The 19625-nt window shown below is 42.1% G+C and overlaps 2 protein-coding genes across 2 annotated transcripts; both read left to right on the forward strand.

Moving 5' to 3' along the window:
- Positions 1 to 2072: 2072 nt before the first annotated feature.
- On the forward strand, positions 2073 to 2990 carry LOC307231724 (Y-box-binding protein 1-like; the record flags this gene model as incomplete). Its single annotated transcript, XM_080002514.1, has 1 exon — positions 2073 to 2990. Exon 1 carries the CDS (start codon positions 2082 to 2084, stop codon positions 2988 to 2990), a length of 909 nt encoding a protein of 302 aa, XP_079858640.1. The 5' UTR covers positions 2073 to 2081.
- Positions 2991 to 10649: 7659 nt separating this feature from the next.
- LOC307231605 (Y-box-binding protein 1-like) lies at positions 10650 to 11582 on the forward strand (the record flags this gene model as incomplete). Its single annotated transcript, XM_080002370.1, has 1 exon — positions 10650 to 11582. The coding sequence occupies one exon, from the start codon at positions 10650 to 10652 to the stop codon at positions 11580 to 11582; it is 933 nt and encodes a 310-aa protein (XP_079858496.1).
- Between the last annotated feature and the right edge of the window lie 8043 nt (positions 11583 to 19625).

Raw genomic sequence — 19625 nt, forward strand, 5'->3', positions numbered from 1 at the left:
TGCATGATTGTAGTACTTTTCATAGCAGTAGTAATTGATCAACCCCAACGTTGTGTCTTTGTCCTCCACTTTCACTCTGGCATGATGCTTTTAAAGTGAAGTTCCTGATGGAAAAATAAAGTTTTTGGAATTGTAAATACTCCAAATATAGAACAGAAATTGCATTTACAGAAAATGTCATCCACTGCCCACTCAGCAGTGCAAGATTAGGAAAAACAGATAGACTTGTAAATCCCTTTAGCTACCAGATAACTTGATAGGTTATAGTTTAGTATGTATGCAAGACAAAACTTGTCTTGATGTTATTCCTCGGTGCCTTGTTCATTTTCTTGAGTTTTCCATTTGCTGGCAACGAATTGCCCTCTGGGGCTATGATGAAGCTGAGCTCAACTTACCTGAACTAAAACAAACATGGTGGAACCTGGGTGCCACTCCTCTTTTATGAAAAATGTATTCTGAGAATTGTTTTTCTGTAAATATAATTAGTTCATATTCTTTGTTCTGTATTTCTTTCCTTGCTGTAACCTATTTCTTAACACCGCCTCCCCCATTTAGAAACAATAATGAATAAATAAAAAGTAGTAGTATATAAAATCTTTCAGATATAAATCATTGTTCATCTCAGACCAGTCCTTCCGTCCAGAATAATTTACCTGAAGCACAGGCACAGCATAAAATCAAGAGATTTTCTCTTTTACATTTTGTGAAAACAACATCCTTAAATTCTAAAAATATTATCCATTTGGTTGCACTCAACAATTTAGGAGAGCTTTAATAACTATTTAAGTAATATCAAATGAAACAAATCTGCAATGCGACAGGACCCACTCTGTCAAAATCTTCTGCTCCACAATTGATGCTGTTATTATGGCATCTAGGGAAGTATAATTCCAAAATGTATCTTATCTGATAGGTGATATTTCAGACTGATCGTTTCTAAATAAATATTAGAACCATACCTTGGTAACCAGTTTGACCCAGTATGAAATGTAGTACAGTATTGATAACTGCAAAGTCCAGGATCTCCAACCTACCGTGTGGTATTTTGTTTCTTCATCACATTGTGCCGGAGATAACCAAATAAAATTCCGAAAAAGCTTAGTAACCCCCTTAGAAGTGGCGACATTGTCATATTAAGACCAAGTTGGATAAAACCTCTGTGACTTTGATGTCACAACTCTGTCATGTCGCAGGCAGGCAGACAGAGACACCCTGACATTCTAAACAAAACCATTTCCCCAATCGTCATGGAAACATGGACATGACATATTGGCGGAATTCCCAAAGTCTTACAACTCCATACAGAAAAAAGAAAAGAAACTCCTTATCTGTTTGGTGCGCTCGGGCAGGTGGGTCCAAGGTTTGAATGAAGCCAGCCTCTTCTTCTGGCACATGAACGGCAGCTTGCATCCATCCAATTGTGATGTTGCATCATCACCTTCTTCTGGCATGGCAACCCGCATTGCATGGGGGATACTGTATGTTCGAAAGTGTCCTTGTTTTTGAAATTATTATTATCATATTATTTTGTTGTTATCATCATATTCATAACAATCATTTTAACAATAATAATAAAAGTAATATGATTTGATCTGAAAAGAGAAAATAACTTACATTATCTTTAACCCTGTGAAGCCCAAAAAAGTGAACGAGCCCAGAGGAAAGTTGAAAAAGTTCAGGACCAAACTCCCAGATCTAGGAACACATTATCCATACAATGAGATTGCTAGGATAAACAGTTGAGACCCATTGAGGATGTAAACATAGATATCGTATAAAATAAAACGTACAGAGAGTTCTGTGTGAATGTTGTAATATTACAACCGAGGGCTCTACAGGGTTAAATACATTTAGTTTTTTGACATCCAATCGTCATAGAAACACGTAAACATATGAGGGGAATTCCCAACATCCCAACAGTTAAATCTTCCCCCTATAAAGCTGAGGGTTTGGAGGAGCCGCCGTTATAACACAAGAGGAAAAGGAAGAAGAGGAAGACAAGGAAGCTGGAGTTATCTAGCACCACGACGACACACTAGTGAGCTACTGCTACCGTATAAGCCATTTACCAACCAGCAACCATGAGCAGCGACGCCGAGACACAACAGTCACCGCAGCCCACTGCGGATGCGGAGAGCCCATCCATCCCTGGCGATAAGAAGGTCATCGCAACAAAAGTCTTGGGTACAGTCAAATGGTTTAACGTCAGGAACGGATACGGTTTCATCAACAGGAATGATACAAAAGAGGATGTTTTCGTACACCACACGGCCATAAAAAAGAACAACCCAAGGAAAAATCTCTGCAGTGTTGGAGATGGGGAAACTGTCGAGTTCGATGTGGTCGAAGGGGAAAAGGGAGCAGAGGCGGCCAATGTTACCGGCCCAGGAGGGGCACCGGTTCAAGGGAGCAAGTATGCTGCCGACAGGAACCGCTACAGACGCTACCACCGCAGGAGGGGTCCACCACGTGCTGGAGATGATCCAGAGAACAACCAGAGCAACGGTGAGGGAGAACCAGGTAGCGGAGGCCGTGACACAAGCGGCTGTGACAGGAGCGGCCGTGAGGGCACTGAAAGCGTCTCAGAGGGCGAGATGCAGCTGCTGCAGCGCAGGCCCTCCTACCCTGGTAGACGTCGTGACCCGCCATACTTTGGAGGTGAAGGTGATGGGAACCAACAAGGTCCAGATCAGGGCAACGAACAAATGAGGCAAAACTACTACAGAGGCTTCAGACCAAGGTTCAGGGCAAGAGGTCCTGCCCGCCCTAGACCGGTATGGGACGGAGAGGAGGACAAGGAGAACCAGGGCTGTGAAGGCGACCCAAATCAGGAGCCCCGCCAGCAGCGTTACCACCGCAACCTCAACTACCGCCGCAGGCGTCCACAGGCTGGTGGCAAACCCGGCCAGGATGGAAAGGAGGCCAAGACAGGAGACCCATCCCCAGAGAAAACTTCCTCTCCCGAGGCCCAGCAGGGCGGGGCTGAGTAGCAACATCCCGCCCACTGGCATCCACCATTCTTTACCACCGTAAGTTTCTTTGTCAGCAAGAAGAAACATCAAAGATTTGAGCAATTAGAAACAGATTTGACTTGACGACCGTCACACGCTTGCACCATACGTCTGACCAAAATTACAATAAAATTGTAATTTGCTATCTGGACATTTCTTTCTGGTCAGACATTTAATAAATAACTATGTATTGAAACATTTAAAAAAAATGCAAGCTCAAATAAAAGTCAAACAATAAAAAAAAAAATATGCTCATGCTTTTCTCTTTTTTATCCTTTGTTAAGTGTGTCCTTGGCTTTTGTGGATAGCGCACCTAGTTTCCAAGTGTAATTTTTCTTTAATATAATTTTATTCTTGTGTTTTTATCTCGGCTGACATCCAATTGCAGGTGTTACATTACTTCCCTCTTCTGTTAATAAATGCGTTATTCTGTGTGTGTGCACACGATAAGGGTTAGTCACCTATTTGGAGGTTTTATGGCGGCTTGAATACTGTTTTGTATTTCCCCCATGTATTGCCCCCATCTTTGTGTTATCTGATCTCACTGCTTCTACATATGAGTGTGTGTGCATGTTGCATCCAATCACCATTTCTCACTCACTCTCCTCTTCCTTCATTATTAGACACTCCATTGTACATTCCCGTCCTCTTTAAATGTACTGTATCAGGATTCCACATCCTACCCCTGACTCAAATCAAAGTCCCTATGTGTTTCCAGTGTAAAATTTCACTTCCATTTGTTCCCTTTCAGCGGATGGTAATGAAGTAGGCTGGTAAAGGCCCATTTAGAACATCTGCGTGTCCTGTCTGCCTGCTGGCGAAGCCACCAAGCTGTGACATCACAGTCACAGCTGGATTTTCTTGGATAGAAAACAAACACAGTAAACTGCAGCATCATCTTGTTTCAAGCAAAATATCAGACGGTAGTTTGGAGATACAATAGACTTTTACTAAAGCCTATAGTCATAAATAGTACACTTAAGTTACTCAGTTCTGGGTCAAACTAGTACATTATTGCAAATCACATCTTCAGTTCCCTAGGTGAGCTCTAATATTTAGAATGTATATGAGATTATATACATTATATTCTTCATTCTTCTATACTTGTTGCCTTGCTCTAACCAATTTCTTAGGTTTTTATTTGAAGCCCGTCTCACGTGGATTTGAACTACTCTTTATGTTATGTTAACATGTATTAAAAAAGCTTGCCAAGCAAATACAAATTTACTGCAAGTGTCCCTATTTTCCTGAACAGAAGGTGAGCACTACAGTCTAGGTATTGTTAGAATTAGGTAGTTAACAAAAGGAGGTGAAAACCCTTTTTTTTCATAATTTGTTGAGTTCAATAAGACATTTAGGATTAGTATTCAATAAATTGTTTATTTTCAGGAAAGGTAAGTGGTCATCAAAATGATCAGTATTTCACTTTGTTTATCTGTCAACTTAACACAGAATTTGTTCTGCGGTGTGACATCAGATTTTATTTAGAAATATTAAAAATGTTAATTCAATTTTAAAGACTGAATGCATCCACTCAATAGGCACCAATTTCACCATATACGCATATATTTCATATATCTAGGAGTCAGTTCTTTTTCAACTCTTTTGTTTACATATTAGCTTTAATGCATCAATCATGAATTAAAGGTTGAAATAACACAAATGAAAGGATAACTGGATAAGGATTTTTAACTACATTTTACCTTTACCATGTGTATATAGATATGTTTATATATTTATTTATATATAAATATGTTTCTTAATAATTATTATATGTTGTATGTTAATATGTTGTATGTAAATATGTTGTATGTAGATTGGAGTTGTAACGAAAGTAATTTCCCCCTGGGATTATTAAAGTATTTCTGATTTCTGATTTCTGATAACATCACAATATGCAATAGTATATAATGTTCAAAGAATGATCAATGAACATAAACATAATGACCAATATTGCAATCAATTAATCCAACCAATGGTCCATCCCCATTCCCCACTCCTTTCCATTCCAACTTTTTCACTCCTTTGTCCATTGTCCTTCTCAACTCTCTACTCGTCATATTCAGTCCTCTAATTAATTAAATCTGCCAATTCAAATTTGTTAATTTAGCTGCACGGCCAGAGGATTCAGGCTCAGAAATTGGTCCAACAATGTTGCCGAAAGAGTAGTAAATAGGCGTCCTTTTCAGGCCACTTGAAATCATTCTTCTGCCCTTGTTTTTTTAATTATTTCAACGTCATCTACTCGAATGCTCACGATTTGGCCCACATACCGCTTGTCGTCATATTGTACAACGAATGACAAATCTGACCACTTCCCAACTGTCCCTTGCCTTTAAAGTGCAGTTGAGTAGGTTGGGGTCATCTTTTTTTTTTTTTTTTTTAACCTGTGCTGTCAGCGTAGTGGGCTTACAACAGAGTATTTGTATGCTATTGCATCTAGGACAGAGTTGGTCTGCAAGTGGAGCTCAACTTCTCAACCTGCAATGCAGCTCTTTATTAATATGGTAAATCATCACAAACTGCTGCAATAACTCAGTCCTGTGGATGACAGTGGCGGAGCTAGGATGGGGCTTTCTGGTGCTCTAGCACCAGCAGAAATTTCAATAGCACCACCATAGCACCACCAAGAAATGAACTGAAATTTGACATACAAATTGTCTGCTTTCTTTGTATAGTTTTGAATACAGCTTGTTTCTCCAGTTGATCTAGTAAAACAGAGCCCCAAATTACCATAGCACCCACGCAGCGGCAGCAATAAAGTTATAAACTCTGTGCTGGTCTAAGGTCAGATCCACCCTCAACTTCTCCTCATTTGTTTTTAGTTCATTGTCAATGTCTTGCCGTTGCTGTCCTCAGATTAAGTTAAGCTGATCTAAGCTCACTTAAGGTGGTGATGTCACTCACTCACGCGGGACTCTCGACGTGGCAGTGATGTCCGGGTGCAATATTGGGGTACAAGAGAGGTTCAGGAAAGAGGTCCCGCAAGGATTACATATACACTGCCATGGTCACAGACTTAACCTTGTTTTAGTGGATGTTGTGAGCAATCTACAACGAGCGGGTGAGATTTTTTGAAACTGTGCCGCTGCTTTACAACTTCTTTTCAAACTCTGTGGCCCACGATCTTTTAATGAAGGAACAGAGAGAACTGGAATCAACTGTACAGCCCGTGGAGTTTAAGAAATTGTCAGATACATGCTGGGCATACCAGTATACAGCTTTGTGGGTTATAAAGAAATCACTCCCTGCCTTTCGAACTACACTACAGGATATTATGGCTCAACCAAATGCATGGAGGAAAACAGAGGCCAGAGCTGTAAATGGACTGATTGACGAGCAGTTTGCTTTACTTCTCACGTCTGCACCCTCAGCAAGCAGGGAGAATCATGGAGTGAAATTCAGGCGAGAGCTAGCCTGCATGATTTTGTTGTTGAGGCCCAAACCGAATGCACACCTGTCACGTCCTCTGATGACCTTCGCAGCACTGCTTCTATCCGGTTATAGACCGACTTCCGAGTGAAATGAAAAGACGGTTCTCAATTGAGACTGGGGGTGTTCTGACTGGATTCTCAGCATTGAGTCCCAAACATAAGCTCTTCCTAGACAAGAATTGTCTTTAGTCAATGGCCCAATACCAAGGAGTGACTGAAGTGAACCTGACTGCAGATTCGGCGTCTGCTGGAAACAAAAAAAAAAAGCAAGTACAGACAGTAAATGACACAGTGGAATTTCTATCTCTAATGAGACCCTACCGCGATGCATTTATAGATTTATACAAACTAATCTGCATATCACTGACTCTGCCTGTGACATCTGCCTCATGCAAACCAAGTTTCTCTTGCCTCGGAAGCCTTAAAAACTACCTAAGGAATAGCAGCGGCGATGCTTGCACCAGCAACTTGGCCCTGATGGCCATAAACAGCTGGAGGACCAAGGCACTTGACATCCAGAAAATCATTAATGCTTTCGCCACCAATCACAACAACAGACGGATTGTGCTTCTATGAAAACATCAATGGTGAGTGCAGTTGATTTTTTTTTAATTGGGCCTAGACTAGTGCTGGTTATAATTATTATTTTGTGGTGGATACCCCATAGTCCCGATGTTTCCTGCAAATCCTAAAATATTACATTTACCTCTACTAAGCCTACTGGTTTTGCCTGGACTTCCAAGTGGTGATTCTGTTGATTTTTGTTTTAAATTCAGTAGCCGAATGAATTGAGGTATTGCATGGTCAGATAACGATTTGTCCAATTCCTGGTAAAGCCTTGCATATTTTGTTTGCCTTATTAGACTTTAATAAATAATGGTGTATCGTTTGGCTATGTCTGCCTATGTAATGCTAGAGGCTGGTGTTGTGTTTTTCAGTTGAAAAGCATGCATTTGAAGCAGTGGCAGACCTTTTGATACTGACAGACTGACCTCTCTATGGAAAATCTCTCCAGATGTAATTGTGAAGACCTGGTGTGTATAAAGTATTCCACTGACGGCTGGCACATATGGAGGGAGTAAGTTGTCAAATTCCTCATGTCTGACTCTTCTATCCATGTTCCTTTAACATTTGCAAGAGTTTTTTTGCACAGCAAGTCATACAAATCTTTCGGACTCACTGCCGATATTTACTACTTTTGACGCTATCCTTTTCACACAGGCTCCAACCCCATCTGGAGCACCCCTCCCATGGGCTTGCTTAAAGTAGCTCCATGTCACACTTGTCACACTAGAAGCCCCAGGTAAATGGCACTGAACTCAAAAGGAGGCAGTTAGCTTTGTTTCTATATCGTGTAACTGGGCCATCACTTATTACATAGAGTTGCTCAAATTGTTTTCCATGTTGCTGTTGCATTTCCTCTATCAACGGTTCAATGTGAGCCCACACATCATCATTGTGCCTCAGTGATTGGGAGACTGTTGCAAGCGCTTTTCTTAGCCTAAAAGCCTGTATTTCATTGAGTTTACAGGCTTAGTTTTCTGAAAAGTCGATATGCACTGGCTATGTTGTTTTCCTGCAGTGCAAATTAAGCTGCACTTCATCAAAATAGCAATTGGTACATGCCCTTTGCAGGTTTGGTACTCTATATTGCAAGTGATGTTAGCAGACAGGACAGACTCCTTGTTTAGGAAGCTCTAGCATAGTTTTGGCAAGAACACAATGGTGCATCTTGTGTTTTCGATCTACTGTGTCCTTCCTTCCAACCAACAGCCTGCTATTCCTGCCCCTTGATAGAAAGGCGATGACCTCCTGCTTTTTTTCAAGCTCACCAGCGGCTCTGTCTTTTCTTTAGGTAGAATTTCTATGCTAGGTTTTTATTTTTACTCCACCCATGGCTTTCATTTCATGATGTGTTAATAATGAGCCGTTATTACATTTCAGAAAAACTGGGGAGTGGTTTATTCAAATTAGCATCACGCCATGAATCCGGTGGCGATTTTGACATACATATTTGTGAATGATGCCCAATACCTTTCACCTGACAGTCTGCCCCTGAAGTAACTAATAATAGTGCTGTATGATTTATTTTGTTATTGTTTGGGCCGTTTTTTTCAGTGTTAAAAATGTTGAGGATACTCTGTGCAATGACAATTAGTTGAATCTAATCTAATATAATCTAATTATATTATTATGACTTTTGGTCTGTATATTTTACCCGCCATATAGGAATATCTATATAATATCGGGATAATAATAATTATAATAATAATAATAATAATAATAATAATAATATACTGCGTTCCAAATTATTATGCAAACTGGATTTAAGTGTCCTAAACATTAAAATTTTTGTTTTTCAATTGAACTCATGGATGGTATTGTGTCTCAGGGCTCTTTGGATCACTGAAATCAATCTCAGACACCTGTGATAATTCGTTTGCCAGGTGAGTCCAATTAAAAGAAAACTACTTTAGAAGGACGTTCCCCATTATTAAGCAGGCCACAGGTTTCAAGCAATATGGGAAAGAAAAAGGATCTCTGCTGCCGAAAAGCATCAAATTGTGCAGTGCCTTGGACAAGGTATGAAAACATTAGATATTTCACGAAAACCTAAGCGTGATCATCGTACTGTGAAGAGATTTGTGGCTGATTCAGAGCACAGACGGTTGGTGCAGATAAAGGCAGAATGAGGAAGGTTTCTGCCAGACAAATCCATGGGATGAAGAGAGCAGCTGCTAAAATGCCGTTACAAAGCAGCAAACAGGTATTTGAAGCTGCTGGTGCCTCTGGAGTCACGCCAACCTCAAGGTGTAGGATCTCTACAAGAGGCTTGCAGTTGTGCATAAACCTACTATTGGGCCACCCCTAACCAATGCTCACAAGCAGAAACGGTTGCAGTGAGCCCAGAAATACATGAAGACTCATTTTCAAACAGTCTTGTTTCCTGATGAGTGCCGTACAACCCTGGATGGTCCAGATGGATGGAGTAGTGGATGGTTGGTGGATGGCCACCATGCCCCAACAAGGCTGCGACGTCAGCAAGGAGGTGGCGGAGTCATGTTTTGGGCTGGAATCATGGGGAGAAAGCTGGTAGGGCCCTTTAGGGTCCCTTGAGGTGTGGAATTGACCTCGGCAAAGTATATAGAGTTTCTGACGGACCACTTTCTTCCATGGTACAAAAAGAAGAACCGTGCCTTCCATAGCAAAATCATCTTCATGCAAGACAATGCACCATCTCATGCTGCATAGAAAACCTCTGTGTCACTGGCTGCTATGGGCATAAAAGGAGAGAAACTCATGGTGTGGCCCCCATCCTGCTCTGACCTCAACCCTATTGAGAAGCTTTGGAGCATCCTCAAGCAAAAGATCTATGAGGGTGGGAGGCAGTTGGCATCAAAACAGCAGCTCTGGGAGGCTGTTCTGACATCCTGCAAAGAAATTCAAGCAGAAACTCTCCAAAAACTCACAAGTTCAATGGATGCAAGAATTTGAAGGTGATATCAAAGAAGGGTCCTATGTTAAGATGTTGATTGAAATAGCTTTTGATTTCAGTAACTATGACCTCCTAATGCTGCACATTCAGCAAATGACCATTTACAATTCTTTAAAACCTATAAAATGTTTTGAAACTCTGTTGTGCATAATAATTTGGAACAGTGCATTTTGAGTTTTTGTATTTTTGAAAAAAATACTGTTATCATTGGGAGGTTTGTTTCAATAACATTTGAATTATACCCTGACGGTTGATGACTTCAAAATTATGCTGACTGTCATTTGCATCCACTATTTAGGAAAATCAGAGAAAAATATCATTTGCATAATAATTTGGAACGCAATGTAATAATAACAATAATAATAATATGAATTTTGCAGCGGATGGAGAGCTGAAATAGGATTGTTCTATTCTATAGGATAAGCGCTTGCATTTTCTGAAAAAAAATGTTTTGTCTTGGAAACACGTTAAGATATTTGGGGAATTCCCAACATAGTTCCAAGGTTACCACGGCAACCGGCATCGTGTGTGGGCAGGGCATCATCCTGTGATCCTGTGATGTTACCATGACATCACAACTCTCCCCCTATAAATCTGAGCATTTGGAGGAGCTGTCGTTAAAACAAAACAAACTAGTAACTGGCGTCACTAGCACAGGAAATCACACGTGACCCCACACTGGCAAAAGCCATTTACTAACCAGCAACCATGAGCAGTGACGCTGAGACACAACAGCTACCGCAGCCCACTGCCGATGCGGAGAGCCCATCCATCCCGGAGGATAAGAAGGTCATCGCAACAAAGGTCTTGGGTACAGTCAAATGGTTTAACGTCAGGAACGGATACGGTTTCATCAACAGGAATGATACAAAAGAGGACGTTTTCGTACACCAAACGGCCATAAAAAAGAACAACCCAAGGAAATACCTCCGCAGCGTTGGAGATGGGGAAACTGTTGAGTTTGATGTGGTTGAAGGTGAAAAGGGAGCAGAGGCGGCCAATGTAACTGGCCCAGGAGGCGCACCAGTTCAAGGGAGCAAGTATGCGGCCGACCGTTACAGGCGCTACCATCGCAGGAGGGGTCCACCACGCGATGGAGATGATCCAGCGAACCACCAGAGTGATGGTGAGGGAGAGCCAGAGAGCGGAGGCAGAGACAGGAGCGGCCGTGAAGGTGCAGAGAGCGACCCGGAGGGCGAGATGCAGCTTCTGCAGCGCAGGCCCTTCTACCCTGGCCGACGTATTGACCCGCCATACTTTGGAGGCGAAGGCGACGGGAGCCAAGGTGGTCCAAATCAGGTCAGCAAACCAATGAGGCAGAACTACTACAGAGGCTACAGACCAAAGTTCAGGCCAAGAGGCCCCCCCCGCCCCAGACCAGTGTGGGATGGAGAGGAGGACAAGGAGAACCATGGCTGTGAAGGTGGCGCCACCCCCGCAACATCAACCATTACCGCAGATACCCACAGGGCGCCAGCAAACCCGTCAAGAATGGCAAGGAGGTTCACGAGGCCCAGCGAGATGGGACCCAGCGAGAGTAGGAACATCCCGTCCACCGGCACCCACCACCCTTTACCATCGTCCATTTTTTTGTCGGCAAGAAGAAAGATCAAAGATTTGAGTAATAAGAAACAGATTTAACTTGACATTGTCAAAAGCTTGCAACACACGTTTGACCAGATTACCACCGATTGCCTGCAGATTCTATGCAGACCTGCCGTCAGTTTTTACACCGAATGGTTTTTAAAGATAAATCTAATCGTAATTTGATATCTGGTCGTTTCAACATGTTATGTGTTTCTGTAACAAAATGCAAGCTCAAATAAAAGTCAAACAATAAAATGTTGTTTTATTTTTTATATGTTATGCTCTTGCTTTTGTTTTTTTTTTTATAATTTTTTGCGACCCTTTCTATGTAAAGTGTAGTTTGGTTACTTGGTCCTACCAAGTAGGATAACCAGTGTAAATTATAATTAACTTCTTGGATACCCTTGTTTATCTGGTCTCACTGCCTCTATACATGTGTGTGTGTACATGCGCCCATGCTTTCACATACAATCCCATACTACCTCAGACTCAACCCGAAGAATCCCACACAAATTATTTCCTGCCTGAATTCCTCTTCTATTTGTTCACTTTCCCTCCGGTGTCTTCGACACCTGACTCTAACATGTAGAACCGACCTTTTCCTGACAATACTCACATTGGGCCTCATTCACAAAATTTGTGAATCTAAGAACATTTCTACTCACATATTAATATGTGCGTAGAAATGTTCTTACTTTGTGCACAAAAGAGGTGGATGTGCAAAGTCAGAACAGGATTTCCATTCCCGCCCATTGCAATGGCCCTTTAAATTCTGTGCCAATCTAAAGAGAAGGCATTTAAATTAGTGAGATAAAGCGTCTTCTAAGCAGTAAGAAATGTGTGCTAAATAGAACAAGGAGGCTGTTTCATACATGTTCTCTGCACGACAACTGCTTTGCAATGTCTAGGGTCTTGTACAGGAAACTGCCCTGAAGATAAAGAATTTGTGAGAAGTGGGAGCCCAACCCACGCCTCCAGTGGAGACTCGCAGTGCCTGAGACCGCCCGGCCATCCTGACCGCTCGTGGCCAAAACAAAGCACACTCCATCCATGAAAATAACAAGAGGAAGCCACCTTATACATACATATTCCAGTTTAACTGGACGAATACCTTATAAAAGTGAAAGCCGCTCAGTTTTTGGCCTTTTTTTAAATTCTGTCTTTCTATTTCTACCTCTTCGCAACTGGCAATACTTCCAGGACAGCTAATATTCAAAAATATAAATGTGTTGTTGTCCATGGCGTCTTCTTGCATGTAATTTCCATTTGTGCCTACTTTCTGGCAAAGCGGTATAATGTAAAAAAAAGTGCTGCTTTGACATGTAGGTCAGACAAATGCCCCAAAGCATTTGTTAAACTTGATAAGCTGGCTGCATATAGGGGCTCCAATGCAACTATCTTTATTACTCAAAGGCTATTCAATTGCTCCAGCTTGGGAGGCCAAAATCACACCGAACATGAGTTTGGTATTTCAGTGGTAGAAATCTCTCCTGCCACGCGGGATTTCCTCTCCGGCTAATGCTGTGGCCTTTTAAAGTCTGTACCCATCTCAAAAGACATTCAAATTACGAGATAAAGCGTCTTCTAATCAGTAAGCAAAGTGTGCTGGATGGAACAAGATCTACTGTCTTGTAAATTGCCATGTTTATGCTGGCTCAAGATACACATTTTGGGTATTGGCTACTTAAAGGATTTGTCAGAAAAGTGCTGCATTGACATGTAGCTCGGACAAAAACAATGCAACTATCTTGATTACTCAAAGGCAAACTGTTTGTCACATATTGGGAGCAGAATATTGGAGCAGAGTTAAGTAGACAGAGCGATCTTCTCTCATGAGGGGTCATTGAATGGCAGCCCATGTATAAATTCCAGCTTTGTGAAACTCACAACATACAGTTTTGTTGAGACTGTCACAGAGAAGCCGATTCATTTCTGTTTTGGGCTTTATAGCTGAAACATATTGCTGAATCAAATTTTTATGACTGACCATCACATCAAATCACCTGTTGACCACCTCATGCAATGATAAGTCCCTAAATTAAAAAGATATGTAGGCGGCAGTATAGAGAAAGCGATGAAGACAATTCAAAATATGAAGTCGGAGAGAACAAATGTTAAATATATATATTTAACTAATTTTAAGAGTTGATGATGATGATACAACAATAGCGAAACATGTAGAGTTAGTCCAGGTTTGTGCAGGTAATGCAGGATGCGACACAAGCTCTGGCTTCAGCAACAGCTTTTTATTTCACCTGGCAATGAAAAACACAAATAAACTCTGCCACACAATCCGTTTCGTCACTCCAACCCAACATCAGTTTAGAGTCTGCATCATTCCAAGAGCCTACGAAATATAACAAATTACAAATAAAAACAACATTATCTGTCAATGTATCGATTACAATGGGCAACATTAATCACAATGCAATATAAATATAAATACTAGAAACCCGTTGCATTATATAAAGAAAATATGGGTGTTGGGGCTTTCGGCTGGATGGGCCGTTTGTGGTGGGGCGGTCCTTGCCCTTGTGTAGGCTGTGGTTGGGCATGGGGCCCCCGCTTGCTTGCTTGCAGGGTGGGTGTTTTGGGTGGGGTGTCAGTCTGTCAGCGTAGGACCTGGCCCCGGGCCTGCGGTCCGTGCTTGGTGTCCGTGTCCCGGGTTCTGCGGCTGTGTCTTGTGCCTGCACGTGGGGGTGGGTTATATGTGTGCGTCTCAGGGGTGCAGGGTCTCCTTGCGCTCTCTGGGACTCGGTTATGCTCCTTGGGCCCGGCACGAGTTTTCCTCCGCGGGCCTCCGCCTTCTCTGGGGGCTGGGGGTCTTCTGTGGCTGCAGATTTAAAATCATGGGTGAGTTTCTTTCAAGAAGAGTAAGACGCTTGCATATAACATTTTGATTTGAACTGTACGTTACACATCAGCTGCAAACACTTAAGACTGACAGTGTCAGTATCCACCAGTAAAATACTGATTGTACTGGGGCAGCTTTCAGCTTCCACCCGTAGAACTCGGCTGGTATCAGAACAAAACAGCCCCCCCCCACTCAACCCACTCACACACACCCATACACACCTGTCCAGAAGGGCTATATAAGCAGGACTTGTGGCTTCTCCTCACACTTGCACCACATTTGCATATGACAAGCAAATGTGGAGTAAATTTAATTTCTGCAAGTAAAATTGCAAAGCACCTACACAAAGAAGTATGGAGATAATAGTGCAACAAAAGATGTAAAATGATTTGATAATTCAGGATTTTTGACCAATTTTTCTTGATTATTCAAAAACATTTTTCTGCTTGTCTGTGTTTTAGAAGGGACAAAGGGGGACAATGCCTGAGTTCAGTTCAAGAAACAACTTTCAAATCACAGGTGAGTGTTTCGTCCACGTCAAGGCTTTAGAGATTCAAAATGGTCACGTGGCAGACAAGAGTGTGTAGTTAAGCCACGTCTGCAAGGGATGGGGCTTGCTTCGCCCTGTAGCGGCGCAGCTGTACCGGGTCTGCCTGATCAGCCTCCTTAGTGCTGATTGGTCGCTCCCAGCTGAGAGAGTTTCTTATATGTTGTGCTGTCTCTCAGTGGGGATCGCGTGGTGCAGGTCAAAGAAAAACTGTCGACCCATGTTACCAAAGTTCAATACAATGTATGCTGTAGCCTATATGTGCATTCATAAAATACAAAATAATGAATGAAAATGTCTGTAGTCAGTAAATGGCACATACTAACATTATGTGCAAATATATGCAGTCTGTTTGACGTAGTCACGTACACATGACGTAAAGACTTAGAGCAATGTCACAAAAGCGAATATTCTATTTATTTTCAAAACTTCCCTCTGAGTCAGCAGAGAGAGAGAGAGAGAGAGAGAGAGACAGAAATGACAGCTGACAAGTTGACACACTGCACCTCCCAGATCTGTGCTGGTAGGCTGACAGCCACAGGGGCAGAAGCAGCTAGCTCCACTTGGTAGCACTACTTTTCCTTCCCCGCCTCCTGAGGCTACTCAAAAGTCAGATGCAGTGTCCTTCAGACCACCAGAGAATTATGCATTCCCTGTCCAAAAATTCACCGGGGAGAGCTTCACTTGCTCCTGCAAGGCCGCCTTGTTCAAAGAGGGGCAGTGGTAGTGGTAGAATACATTGCAGACGGTGACAGTATTGTGTGCGGTGTGTGCAGGTCCGCTATCAAGAGAGAGACAATCAACAGACAAGTCGGAGCCAAGGCATCCCAAAGCCCTTTTTTTGGCTTAACTGCTGACGGAACCACAGATATCACTAGCAAAGAACAGTTCTCATGCAATATACAATTTGTAGATGACAACCTGGAAGTTCAGAATTTCTTCCTGGGCTTTTACAATGCCCCAAACACAACAGCTGAGATGCTATTTTTGTGCAATAAAGATGTCCTTTTCCCCCTTAATCTGCCCAAGGAGAGGCTGAAAGGCTACTTTTTTGAAGGAGCCAGCAATATGTTGCAATATGTATGAATATGGAGGTTCAATGGGGTACAAAGAAAAAAGAAAACGTGTCCAGACTCTGTGTTTGTCCACTGCGCAAATCACTCATTGGATTTAGTGTTGCATGAAGTGGCAAGAGAAGTGCGCCTGGTTGCTGACACGCTGAACTTGAACCACTTCCAAGTGGTTACAGTTATTATCCATGATTCGGCAAAGAGAAAGGCCTTGTGCCAATACCTGGATGTGGAGATGTGGTATACCTGCTTGCCCTGTGCCCAACTCGATGGTGTGTCAGAGTTGTGGCATTGTTGTGTCTGCTCGCCTGCTATGGGGAAATGTTACAGACCTTCAGGACCTTGGAGAGCGACGTGACTGTCAAGGGGGAGATGCGTGCTAAAGTGGCGGGACTACTCACAAAGCCACCTGCTTTGCTTACCTGCGTTACTGTGTTCACTCCATGCGAAGCATTGGCACGGTCTCTTCAAAGGCACCAAAGTCACAGCCCTGGGGTTAATGGAACGACTGAGCACACTGTGATAGGATGCCACCATCGACGGCCTTGTGGCCAAGACGAAGGAATACGGCGATCGCTAAAACCTAAAAATGCCACATCCACTGCGAATCACCAAGACCCCGGTGCACTTTTGCCATACAGAGTATAATAGTAATAATAATATAATATTATGAATGAAAATAATAATACATTTTATTTATATAGCACCTTTGATACAAGAAATGCAGCTCTTACTTCAACACATGTAATACAACCTACCTTTACTCAACTATAAATGAGTAACCTACCTCTCCAAAGGAAGTGTTTAGTAACTTTAGAACACAAATCATAAAGATGTGGTGCCTGGAATTTCATATTACAGGAAATCCAAGGCTGAGGAAAAGGGAGGTGTTTGAGGCCCTGGACTCTGACACACAACTCTGACACACCATCGAGTTGGGCACAGGGCAAGCAGGTATACCACATCTCCACATCCAGGTATTGGCACAAGGCCTTTCTCTTTGCCGTTCGTTATCGAGGCGGCTCAGGGGAAAGAGGTGGATATAAAGGGCTCTCGGGAACTGACACTCTTTGTGCCTGGAGCATGGAGTTGGTCATCCTGGGAGATATGTGAAGTCACCACTCATCCAAGATGTGGTGTCCATCCTCCAGGAAGTGCAGCCACAAACCCGGAGCATGCTGCCGGAGGTGGAAAGGCTCATAGGTCCGTCGCTCTCGGAGCCCTCTTTCTTGGCCCTGTGTAGGCTGAAGACCTAGCTGCGCAACACCCTCATGCAGGAGAGACTCACCCACTTGGCAATAATGAATGCTCACGGTGAAAGCCTTTATTAGAAGGACAATTGAAAGAAGGTCCATTTTTGGCAATTCATGAGACTGAGACAAAGTGAGATAGCCTACACTATATGCAGCAGTGGGTAGAGTACTGAAAATCTTTACTCGTGGGAAAGTAGCCTCCAATTACTCAAATTTCAAATTACTCAAGTAAATGTTAAAATTACCATTTGAGAAACAAACTTAAGTAAAAGTAGAGAGGATTCTGTTAATATATCATAATCAATCCACCTGACTCAGATGTTTATACAGTTTGTAGCCAACATTTGTTCTTCATAGACTAAATACGGTTTTAACACACCTTCAATGGAAGTGAAAGCATTTCTGCCAACATGTTGCGCAATACAGGCTGCAAACCAACGCGACCACTGGTGGCATAGTGTCTGTGCAGTACAGGATTTGAGCTACATGGGGCGCATGCACACATGACAGCTAATTTCAGTCAATGCAGGCAAAATGCATTGTAGATAATAGACTAGTTGTAACAAAGGTATAAATGGCAAATGTAGCGAAGTAAAAAAGGCAAAAAAATACTTGAGTAAAATGTAAAAAATACAGTTCTAAAAAGTGTCCAAACGTGCAAGGTTCCATGCACCTGCTGAACTAACTGCAGTCTGCACGTGCCTATTTTCTATTTTGGCCTATTTTCGTTTGGCCTCCTGTTCTGTTTCACTCGGTTTATTTTTAAGATATATAACGTTATGAAATAGCCAGCCTTCGTTCAGAAGAGGTCGCTCGTTCAAGCAGGCTACAAATACTTACTGTATACCTCCAAGGGCCTTTGATTTGCCTAATGGCTTTTAATTTTGCCCTTTTTATTTAAGGATTTTATTAAGGTTTCATGATTGATATGAACATGCGTGATATAGGCTATGCCTCTTTGATGTGAACCATTTTTTTTAACATAATAATAAACCTCTTAAATCTTGAATCTTAAATAAAGATGTACTTTCTCGTTTTCTTAATACCTGTATACTTCTCAGATTATTTTAAATTAAAGCCTTGGGTTGGGCTCATTAATAGCTCAGTCTAATCAGCACTGCTGTGTTGCACAGCACTGTCTAGGGTGGGGCACCATGAAAGAAGTGATAACAGTGTGAGGGGTGAAGTAGTCTGTGTGCGACAGGTGAAGTAGTCCATGCCCCACACAACATTACAACATTTGACTGCCCAGCCGCAAAATAAGGTGAGGTGAATTAAAGTTAACATATTCAATTTTGCAACATACATTTTTACCTTGGGCATGGTATGACAGGGAAAGGATTATGGTTTTGAACCATGGTTGTGTGATACCACGGTATACCTTAAAACTGTATACCGTTACATCCAAAATTACAATCGTTCCTGGATCATGCAGTGCGGACACAAAAGAAAGGGACGGTTCCTCCAAAGGCTCTTCGAACTTCCTGCGGTGCGAAAATGACTTCTGTGACTGATTATAATTTTTGTGGTTTTGTGAAACGAAGCAAGAGTTACAATCTCAGCTTTCTTTTGCTCATCAACGCTCAACTTTGTAGGTTGAAGAGATTCTTTGAACTTTGTCATTTCATATTCTATCAGTCATTTTCTGTTTATCTGGGTCCTTCTCTTGTGCTTGCACGTTTTGATGCACATCCTTTTGCTTCCTGCTCAACTTTATCTACAACTCTATATGCTAGACTTTTTGAAGTCTTTGGCGGCACACATCCAGGCTACTGCTCTTCCTAATTTGGTCCTAATGTTGCTTGTCACCTTCGTTTTTCCAACCTCAGGATCATCATGGTGGAGAGATTCAAGAGGTTCAGGAGATTCGGGCTACTGCTCCTCTGCTTCTAAAAAGGAACTGAGGACTGTTGATCCAGTCGTTACATTTAGTGAATGCATCTGCTGTGAGGCCGTGGGATGCATGATCAGCAGTTTTTACTCTGGTGTTAACATATCTCCATTGCCCCACATCTGATAACTCTCTGATGAACCCAACTCTATTTGCCACAAATGTTTTGAATCTTTTAGAGTGATTTCTTATGTACTTTAACACTGATGGGCTGATCAGTACAGTACATGGGCTCCTGAATCTCAAGTATCAATTCAGTTCTTAACATTTTGTCCATATGTGACCCACCACAGCAAAACCCGCCATCTCGTGAAGTTCTAAAATCGCCAGGAGCAGTCAAATAAGTTTAAAAAACCTTTCTTGAAGGAAAATTTGATTTTCCAGATTCATGTTCCTTTGTGGGGTTTCTTTTTATCACATTAGAAGGTATTTTCAAAATCGAGTTAGATTTATAAATAGTGGAAAAATGTTAAACCGTGGAG

This window comes from Zeus faber (genome assembly GCF_960531495.2).
Source record: "Zeus faber genome assembly, chromosome: 6".
In the NCBI taxonomy this organism is placed as follows: domain Eukaryota; kingdom Metazoa; phylum Chordata; class Actinopteri; order Zeiformes; family Zeidae; genus Zeus; species Zeus faber.